General features: G+C 51.9%; 1 protein-coding gene across 1 annotated transcript; it reads right to left on the bottom strand.

Moving 5' to 3' along the window:
* Nucleotides 1-7,611: 7,611 nt before the first annotated feature.
* LOC309685520 (olfactory receptor 14I1-like) lies at nt 7,612-8,547 on the bottom strand (the record flags this gene model as incomplete). Its single annotated transcript, XM_082501279.1, has 1 exon — nt 7,612-8,547. One exon carries the CDS (start codon nt 8,545-8,547, stop codon nt 7,612-7,614), a length of 936 nt encoding a protein of 311 aa, XP_082357405.1.
* Nucleotides 8,548-10,844: the final 2,297 nt, after the last annotated feature.

The following is a 10,844-nucleotide window of genomic DNA, read 5'->3' as shown; positions in this document are numbered from 1 at the left end:
AAGTGTACTCTTCGCTGGGTAAAAAACTGGCTGGATGGCCGTGTCCAGAGAGTGGTGGTAAATGGAATTAAATCCAGTTGGTGTCCAGTGACAAGTGGTGTCCCACAGGGATCGGTGCTGGGGCCTGTTCTCTTTAATATCTTTATCAATGATCTGGATGAGGGGATCGAATGCACCTTCAGTAAGTTCGCAGACGACACTAAGCTAGATGGGCGTGTTGATCTGCTTGAGGGTAGATTGGCTCTGCAGAGGGATCTGGACAGGCTGGACAGATGGGCAGAGGCCAATGGTATGAGGTTCAACAAGGCCAAGTGTCGGGTCCTGCACTTGGGTCACAACAGCCCCATGCAGCGCTACAGACTGGGGGCGGAGTGGCTCGAAAGCTGCCTGGCAGAAAAGGACCTGAGGGTGTTGGTGGACAGCCGGCTGAGCATGAGCCAGCAGTGTGCCCAGGCAGCCAAGAAGCCCAACACCATCCTGGCCTGCATCAGGAATAGTGTGGTGAGCCAGACTAGGGAAGTCATCATCCCCCTGTACTCGGCACTGGTGAGGCCTCACCTTGAGTACTGTGTTCAGTTTTGGGCCCCTCACTACAAGAAGGACATTGAGGTGTTGGAGCGTGTCCAGAGAAGGGCTACAAAGCTGGTGAAGGGTCTGGAGGACAAACCTTATGAGGAACGCCTGAGGGATCTGGGGTTGTTTAGCCTGGAGAAGAGGAGGCTGAGGGGAGACCTTATCACCCTCTACAACTACCTGAAAGGAGGTTTCAGAGAGATGGGAGCTGACCTCTTCTCCCTGGTGACAAGTGATAGGACAAGAGGAAATGGGTTCAAGTTATGTCAGAGCAGGTTTAGATTGGATATTAGGAAGCATTTTTTCCCTGAAAGGGTTATTAAAGATTGGAATAAGCTGCCCAGAGAGATGGTGGATTCACCATCCCTGGAGGTGTTTAAGAAAAGGGTAGATGAGGTGCTTAGGGACATGGTTTAGAAGTGGTGGTGTTTTTATCAGGGTAGGTTAACGTTTGGACTTGATGATCTTAAAGGTCCCTTCCAACCTCACTGATTCTATGATTCTATGATTCTATGATTACCCTAACACACACAAGCCCATCACTAAACCATGTCCCTCAGCACTATATCTACACAACCCTTAAACACCTCCAGGGATGGGGACTCCACCACCGCCCTGAGTAACGCATTCCAATGCCTGATGACCCTTTCAATAAAGAAATTATTCCTAATATCCAGTTGAAACTTTCCTTGGTGCAAATTGAACCATTTCCTCTTGTTCTAACACCCGTTACCTGACAGAACAGGTGGACCCCCACCTCTCTGCAACCTCCTTTCAGATCGTTTTAGAGAGCGATAAGGTCTCCCCTCAACCTCCTTTTCTCCAGGCTAAACAACCCCAGTTCCCTCAGCCACTCCTCATAAGACATGTGCTCCAGACCCCTCACCGGTTTCGATGCCCTTCTCCGGACACGCTCCAGTGCCTCAATGTCCTTCTTGTGGTGAGGGCCCAAAAACTGAACACAGCACTCAAGATGCGCCCTCCCCAGTGCCCAGTACAGGGGGAAAATCAGGACTACACTAGTCCTGATACAGGCCAGGATGATGGTGGCCGCCTTGGCCACCTGGGCACACTGCTGGCTCACGTTCAGCTACTGTCAACCAACAGAGGTCCCTCTCTGCTGAGCAGCTTTCCAGACACTCCTTCCCAAGCCTGTAGCATTGGCGGGGGTTGTTGTGGCCAAAGTGTGAGACGCAGCACTTGGCCTCATTGAAACTCCTACAGTCTGCCTTGGCCCATGGGTCCAGTCTGTCCGAATCCCTCTGCAGAGCCTCCCTACCCTCAGGCAGATCAACACTCCCCCCCAGCTTAGTGTCATCCGCAAACTGACTGAGGGAGCACTCCATCCCCTCATCCCGATCATTGATAAAGAGGTTAAACAGGACTGGCCCCAGCACTGAGCCCTGGGGGACACCACTCCTGACCGCCCGCCAACTGCAATTAACTCCGATCACCACCACTCTCTGGGCACGGCCTTCCAGACAGTTTTTTACCCAGCAAAGCGTGTGCCCATCCGAGCCATGAGCAGCCAGTTTCTCCAGGAGAATGCTGTGGGAAACAGTGTCAAAGGCTTTACTAAAGTCCAGATAGACAACATCCACAGTTTTTCCCTCATCCACTGAGCGCGTGACCACGTTGTAGAAGGAGATCAGGTTAGTCAAGCAGGACCTGCCTTTCACAAATATCTTTGATAATGTGGGACTGAGTTCCACCTGTCTGTATCAGATTTTATCCCACAGTGAGTCTGCAAAACTAGAAAGGGCTACTGCGAATGTGTCAAGAGAATTAGAAAAAGCCATTAATGAGGGCAGGCAGTATGACAGCCTTAGAGGAAGAAATCAAATTTTTATCAAAAATGGTAATATAGAATGGCTTAGCTCTAGAGCACCTTTTAGAAGTACAGGACAGAGTAGGTGTGTTCTTGAATAAGAGCTGCTGGGGTTTTTATGTCAGTCAAGACCAGAAAAACAAAACTGAGAGAAACAAGAGAAAGACTCATTTAAAAATATTACACAAAATAGGGCAGGGATCTCCCCTAAATCTCTTTGGGTGGCTAACCTCTTGGCTCCCAGACTTAGGAACAGGACTGTGAACTGAAAGGATTTGGGTGGTTGTATTCACTCTCTTGTTTTGCTTTCTAATTAGATGGGTGTTTTTACAGTGTAGTATTACCTTATGAACTTGACTTACAACTTAAATAATGAAGAGTATAGTGTGACCCTGACGGTGAAAGGAAAAGGAGGGACTGTCAGGAAAATCTCATTCCAGAACTATTGTAACAATTACTCTTTAGAGTACGAAATTGTATGAACTTTCTTAAGATATACAGCATTTCTATTGCGTACTGCATAGCCATGGTTCAGTCAGCATGACTACAGGACCCAGCTCATTGTCGGGAGGAGAAGACAGCCCCCAGCCTGAAGAAGAAAGGATACTCCAGCACTGCGCGGATGACGCCAGCCTCCCAGCCCCTCTGACACCCCTGTGAAACCCTCCCCTGATCTGGCATCAGAGATAAGGAACTGCAGCAAGACCGACTCCAGGGACGTCTCCATTAGGAGAGCAGCAGGTGGATGATGATGCCACAGCATGAGAGTTGCTTTGCCAAACAGCAGCCTGCGTGTGCGTGTTACGTAGCGATCACTCAAATTGTGTTGTACCTGAATGCTCTAAAGGTATAAGAACCATGTGTGAAACTGCATTTGGGGTGTCCCAATTTGACTGGGACCACTCGTGCTCGTGAACAGAGAATCACTCGTGTAATTCCATACTTTGTGTCCCAATCTCACTCCTGGGACAGCATGGGCAGTTGGAAAGTTTTCATGATGTTATCCTCGAAGGCCGAGAATTGTCCCCAGAGGTGGCCCAGAAGGCACTTGACTGCCTTTATGGTGCTGTCCTCCCAGGCAATGATCGTTCAGGAAGGACTCTGACTGAAACCATGACTCGAATAGGACTGCCTCAAGAACATGAGAGCGATGTGCCATCCTCCCCTATGCAAGATGGTCCCCCTTTCGAGCCCAGTCGAAAGGAACGGGTGGTTTGCAAACTCTTTTGGGCAAGGATTTCCGATGCTTGTGCAATGCCTCACACAACTGTGGCCTGGGAACTCATAGACAACACATACCTGATCATTTCCATAGTGTCAGTGTCAGTGTGTGTGCCTTCGGAAACCATGCACGTGCCAACAAGCAATGGGATTTGGGTGAGTGGCGTGTATGTACAGTGAATATGAACTACAAATTTATACCCTAGTGAAGGCAGGATTTCAAAAGTTTCAAGCAAAGTCCTTACTGTCAAAAATGCTGAGTTTATTTTTTCTAAGGTAAGAATAACCTAGACTTTCTTTCTTTTAAATAAATGCCCTCTGTCCCCCCTTCCACTCTTCCTTGCCCAGCAAGACTGCAACCTGCTGCCTCCTGTTCTGCGGGTCGTGAGCCATCCATTGCAGAACGGCTTTGAACACGGCGTCTTCTTTCCCACGGAGCTGCTCCTTCTGCAGGACGCGCTGGAGCTCATTGACGGAGAGCTCCAGAAACTCTCTCGACACCCTGGTCACCCTTTCCAAGTGATGGGGGATGAACGCGTGGGCTGCTTCCCGCAGGTCAATAATAAAGTCAATAATAAAGGCAGTAGTAATACTTGGTGAATCTCCAGATGCCGACGCAGTTCTCCAAGCACAGCTGGGACTTTAAGAACTCACAGCACAGTCTGACGATGCCCATGACATTGAACTGGTCGGCCGCTATCAGCAAACATTCAACGTTTATGGCCTTGACCGGTACTGTGCCGGTGTAGGCGTACTTGATAATGAGCCGCATCATTTCAGGTGAAGTGCCGGGGATTTTATAGACATCGTTCCCGGCATTGCTCCAGTGGGTGGAAAACAAAGCCCTGAAAAAAGCAAAGCAGTGCTGGGGGAAAAAGCAGCTTTGCTGCATTAAACCCAGACCCTATTATCCCCTGTGCCTCCTTTCTGGGGCACCAATTTGGGCACACGCAGTAGCCACGCTGGGAGGCCGTGGGGTTTATTAATTCATGTGTTACGAGCCGGTTGTTTTAACAAGGAGTCACCGCCTCCGGCTGTGCACAGAGAGCCACAGGGCCAGTGCCCTCCTTGCTTCAACAAGACCACCAGAGAATGGCGCTGTGTGGGGAAGGAACACCTCCCGCCCCACGGCAGACAAGCCCGGCTGGCCACGCTCCAGCCCTGCACCACATCGGGGGGTTCGTCAGACACCGCTTCCAGCGCTGCTGTGAGATCTTGGGTTGGGGATGAATTCCGGTGTCCAGGGAGGCACCAGGACTGTGGGGAAGTGCTGGAAAAGAGGTTCAGTGCCGAGGGAAGCACTGGAGAGACACTAAGGCAGCGTGACACAGCCTGGGAAATGCTGTGTGTCCCCATCCCCTCTTGTTCCAAGCACTGACCTGAAGTATTGACTGTAGCTACAGAGGATGTTCTTCTCATCACTGAACTCAATGCCACCCACGCTGAGAACCACATCGCAGAGTCTCTCCTCCAGGCAAAGCTCACTGAAGACGGTGCAAAGCACAGCGCTCATCTTCCTCTCCCTGGGTGAGGATGAGTGTTGCTGGGAGCCAAGCTATCGCCCACATCACAGCCTGTGGCAGTGGAAGGTGCTTCTCCTGGAGGTGCTACAGCGCTTTGTCCGTGCCCTCCCTCCAACACCGTCTCCCAACCCCTGCCTGTCTGGTGGCTCTGGAATGTGCCCCAAAGTGAAATCACAGGCGCAGGGGTGACCCGGGACCGGCTGTGAGCCCCCGTGCAGCTGGTGCTTTACCTCCATATTGATTCATGGGTGGTGGCAAATGCTCTGTGGGGGTGGTTACAGCAGTGGGAACAGAGCAACGGCAGTGCAGAGGTAGACCCATCTGGGCTGCTGAACTGTGGCAAGACATTGCTGCCCAGATAGAGAATCTGGTTGTGAAAGTACATCATGTAGATGACCACGTACCCAAGGGTCAGGCCACTGAGGAACATCAAAACAACCAGCAGGTGGATCAGGCTGCTAAGATTGAAGCGGCTCAGGTGGACATGGACTGGCAACATAAGGGTGAACTATTCATAGCTTGGTGGGCCCATGACGCCTCAAGCCATCAAGGAAGAGATGCGACATATAGATGGGCTCGTGACCAGGGGGTGGACCTGATTACGTTCACTATTGCACAGGTTATCCACGAATGTGAAACGTGTGCTGCATTTAAGAAAGCTAAGCGGTTAAAGCTTCTTTGATATGGAGGACGTTGGCTGAAATATCAATACGGGGAGGCCTGGCAGATTGGTTCTATCACACTCCCTCAAACCCGCCAAGGCAAGCGCCACGTGCTCACAACGGTGGAAGCAAACACCGGATGGCTGGAAACACACCCTCTGCCCCATGCCACCGCCCTGAACAACTATCGTGGGCCTTGAAAAGCAAGTCTGATGGCGACATGGCACCCCAGAGAGAATTGAGTCAGACAGTGGGACTCATTTCCAAACAGCCTCATAGACACCTGGGCCAAAGAGCATGGCATTGGGCGGGTGTATCACATCCCCTACCATGCACGAGCCTCTGGGAAAATGAAACAATACAACGGACTGCTATAAACTACACTGAGAGCCATGGGTGGTGGGACCTTCAAAAGTTGGGATACACATTTAGCAAAGGCCACCTGGTTAGGGAACATTTGAGGATCTGAATATGTTCGGGAAGAGAGTCTGGGTTATTCCTGACACAAGCAAAGGCAAAACTCTCTGTGGGATTGCTTTTTTTTAAGGCCCTGAGTGCACTTGGTGGGTGATGCGGGAGGATGGGGATGATCGATGTGTTCCTCAAGGGGATTTGATTTTGGTGAGAATGGCCAATGAATCAAATGATATGATATTTATTGTTAAATTACCACTATATGCTCTACCTACGGTATTACAGTGAGAGTGACCTAAATTAATGAAGAATGAACTTTGATGAAACTGAGCAAAATGCAGAAGTGATGGAACCAGAAGTGGCTGCAGCAACTGGCACCCGGGAATTGTCTTGAGATCAACATCTTCAACCCACAGATGATGGGCATGGGCCATGCCGCCTACACCAGCTGTGAGCTCCAGATGCAGCACGCAACAATTCAACACCACACACCACGTCTCCTGCCGGGAAAGACAGTTACAACAAATGGAGCCCAAAGTCATGGACTAAATGAACTCAAGGGACATTTCAGTGGGATGGGCCATGGACTAAGGGAATGATATCTGTGTGCATATATACATATATGAAAGACAGGAAAATGGTGGTGATTTATGGAAAAGTGTAAGACCTGGGCATGAGGTAGATGGTATAGAATAAGGGGCGGACGCTGTCCTGGTTTTGCCTGGGATAGAGTTAATATTCTTCCTGGTAGCTGCTCTGTTTTGGATTGACTATGAGAATAATATTGCTAACTCATATTGTTTTAGTTGTTGCTGAGTGATGCTTATATTAAGTCACGGACTTTTTCAACTTCCCGTAGAAGGTGGGGGGGCACAGACAAGAAAAGCTGGCCAAAGGAATGTTCCATCTCATAGATGTCATGCTCAGTATATAAATGGGAGTTGGCTTGGGGGAAGGAATCGGTGATCACTTCTCCAGACAGGCGGGGCAAATGATCATTGGGTGTTGACAGTAATATATTTTGCATCACTTTATTCTATATATACTTATACTTATTATTATTATTGTTGTTGTTACTGCTAATGCTTTTATTTTCTGTTACTGTTCTATTAAACGATATTTATCTCAGCCCATGGTTGGTTTGTTTTTTTTCCCCTGCTTTTCCCTTTTCTCGCTCTTCTACCTGAGACATCCCGTTTCATTTAAGAGCTGTTACCTGACCGGCCACATCTGACTCAGTGTTGTGCAAGGGTCAGACCCAGTAGGATCAAGCCTTAGAACAAGTAGTATAAACCCAGAAAAATATCAATAAGCAGGGTTATGACAAGAGGAAAATTAGGCTCATGATCTAAGATAAGCCCTGAGCAATGTGCAGAGAAGGGGTGGCAGGTTATTGTCGGTGAAACAGCGTCCATTGGGTCAGTTTCCATAGGGCATCCCTGAGCTCCTGGTTCCTCATGCTGTAGATGAGGGGGTTCACTGCTGGAGGCACCACTGAGTACAACACTGCCACCACCAGTTCCAGAGATGGGGAGGAGATGGAGGGGGGCTTCAGGTGGGCAAACACTCCAGTGATGATAAATAGGGAGACCACGGCCAGGTGAGGGAGGCACGTGGAAAAGGCTTTGTGCCGTCCCTGCTCCGAGGGGATCCTCAGCACCACCCTCAGGATCTGCACATAGGACACCACAATGAAAACAAAACACCCAAAGACTAAACAGGCACTAAACACAATCAGCCCAACTTCCCTGAGGTAGGAGTGTGAGCAGGAGAGCTTGAGGATGTGCGGGATTTCACAGAAGAACTGGTGCAGGGCATTGCCCTGGCAGAGGGGCAGTGAAAATGTATTGGCCGTGTGCAGGAGAGAATTGAGGAACCCACTGCCCCAGGCAGCTGCTGCCATGCGGACACAAGCTCTGCTGCCCAGGAGGGTCCCGTAGTGCAGGGGTTGGCAGATGGCAACATAGCGGTCATAGGCCATGACGGTGAGGAGAAAATACTCAGCTGAAATAAAAAAGAGAAAGAAAAAGAGCTGGACAGCACACCCTCCATAGGAGATGGCCCTGGTGTTCCAGAGGGAATTGGCCATGGGTTTGGGGAGAGTGGTGGAGATGGATCCCAGGTCAAGAACAGAGAGGTTGAAGAGGAAGAAGTACATGGGGGTGTGGAGGCGGTGGTCGCAGGCGATGGCGGTGATGATGAGGCCGTTTCCCAGGAGGGCAGCCAGGTAGATGGCCAGGAAGAGCCAGAAAGTCAAGAGCTGCAGCTCCCGTGTGTCTGCAAACTCCATGAGGAGGAACTGTGTGATGGAACTGCCATTGGACATTTGCTGCTTCTGGGCAGGGGGACCTGTCCAAGGAGGAAAAGGAAGTGACAAACTGGGAGAGACTACTCTGAGGAAATCCCCATGCCATTCCTCACAGAAATCCCCCTCCCACAGCTGAATGAGGAATGACCCAGCTCCTTCCCAACCCCACAATCTCAATGACACGCTCCCTGATCGATTAAAATACTGCTTCAACACCTCCTTTCCACGAGGACACATCTGGGGCAGGACTCACAGAGTCAGAGACAGTAGAGAAGCTGACCCGCTCCCCCACCCCAACTCCTGAGATGCAGAGTTCAACAGAGGAGTGGGGAAACGAGGAGAAATGCCTCTGTGCTCTGAAAAAAGGAAGCGAGGAGAGGGAGTCAGACAGGTGTGCAGAGAAGCCTTCTTCTCAGTGACAGTGTCTCCAGACAGAGACACTGCAGGGCACTTGCTTTTATGTTGTGCATTACTTGTAGGACAATCACACGTCTCCTTGACTGGAGGTGCAGCTGCCGAGAAGGCATCTCGGGCTCTGGACCCACTGGCTGTGGGGTGGGTGTGAGAGGAGAGCAGAGGCTTGCTGCGGAGAAGTTGTCTGAAGTTCAGGGGGTGGCCGGAGGGGCCAGGATCCCCCCTGCCTGGGCACTTCTGGCAGCAGCTCCCTCTCTGTCCCTGCCCGTGTCTGGGCTGCCAGGAGCTGCCCCTGCCTGGAGCTGCTTCTCTGCCCCCGGGTCTCCTCCCTGCCAGTGCCCCAGAGCCCATCCCACCCGCTGTGTTCTCAGCTCTGCCCTGCAGACCCCTCCTGGCAGCACAGCGCTGCCCGGGGCATCTCTGGGTGTGCGGGGGCTCAGGAGGGGTTCAGGGAAGAGCTAACGAGAATGGGGGTCTCTGTGCCTTCTCCACAAAGGAGAAATCCATTCCCACCTCCCACTGCCCACCCAGCAGCTGAGAGGAGAAATCCCACAGCACAGACTTGTTCTCTTTCAGGGGAAAAGTCCTCGATGTCCTTCTTCAAAAGGGCCCTCTGCAAATGTCCTTGGGGTGATGTGGATCTGGAGCAGCCCTGACCCACACAGGTCCATCTCAGCAACAGAAGGCATCTGCCTTGCTGGCAGTCACTCCTTCCACCCACTGCTTCTCCCCACAGAAGCTCTGTGGGAGCTCCCCGGGCAGGCGGAGAGCTGACCCTGGCAGAGTCCCTACCCCGGCACACAGCCCCCAGGGTGCAGGGACCCTGCTGGCAAGGACAGCCCTGCCCACCCCTGCCTGCACACCCCTACGCACACCTCCACAACCATCCCCAGCAGAAGGCAGCCCTCGGGCCCCCTCCCTCTCACCGGTCAGCAGGGAAGCCCTGCTCTGGAGCACATCCTCCTCCTCTACAGCACAGAAAATGAGAGAGTCCTCCTGACAGAGCCCAGCAGCTCTCAGATGGACCAGCTTGAGGAGATCCCTCCAGGAACTGGAGCTGCACTTCCCGGCACCCTGAGACTTACCACGCAGAGGCTGGTGAAGATTTCTGCCCCAGTGAGCTCTCAGCACCCCCCACTCCCAACTGCCTTTAAGCTCTCTCTGCCTCGCAGGTCTCCCCTCCCTGCCTGCAGGCAGTGCCCCCAGCCCTGCTCCTGGGCAGAGCTGTCTCTCTGCAGCGCTGCCCGCTTGCCAGGAGCTCCCTACGTCCCAGCAGCCTGGCCCAGCTCAGCAGCAGAGGACCAGCCCACGCTGGCACTGCCTCTGTCCCCTCTGGGCTCCCTGGAGGTGTCCCTGCGGCTCCAGGGGAGCCGCCTGTGAAAAAGGCTGATGCAATTTCTCATGTTCCCTCCCTCAGCTGCGCAGAGACACTTACTTTCAGCAGTGTTATTTCTCCCAGCAGAAGAAGTGCTGGGCATGAGCACCCCGTCCTCTTGTCCCAGCAGTAGCACACACGGGTTCTTGGACTCTTGATACCAGGAGTCCTTATGGCAAGTCACCGCTTGCCTGGTGCCACAGCTGGGGGGCTTCAGCCCAAACGAGCAGTAATGATCTCAGACAGGGGCACAGACAGGACGAGCTGGAGCTGTTCCTGTGGCAGACAGAGCTGTGACATGGTGGCAGAGCTCATTCCAGCTGGTCTTCAAGGACAGCCTCCTCCAAGCTCTGCTATAGTCCAGAGCACAATTCAATCTAACCCCGAAAGGCAATTCAAGGGCACCAGAATGAGTGTTTACTCCTTCAGGAACAGTTTGAAGAGAAACAAAGCCACTGTGTGGCCACTGCTGAGTTTCAGAGAGCAGGTTGAGCTATATGGGAGATTCTCTACATCCTCTTTGCCT

The sequence above is a fragment of the Vanellus vanellus genome (assembly GCF_965231255.1).
Source record: "Vanellus vanellus genome assembly, contig: HAP1_SCAFFOLD_400, whole genome shotgun sequence".
NCBI lineage: Eukaryota > Metazoa > Chordata > Aves > Charadriiformes > Charadriidae > Vanellus > Vanellus vanellus.
Note: the sequence above shows the minus strand (reverse complement) of the source record. Positions and strands in the feature narration are given on the sequence as shown.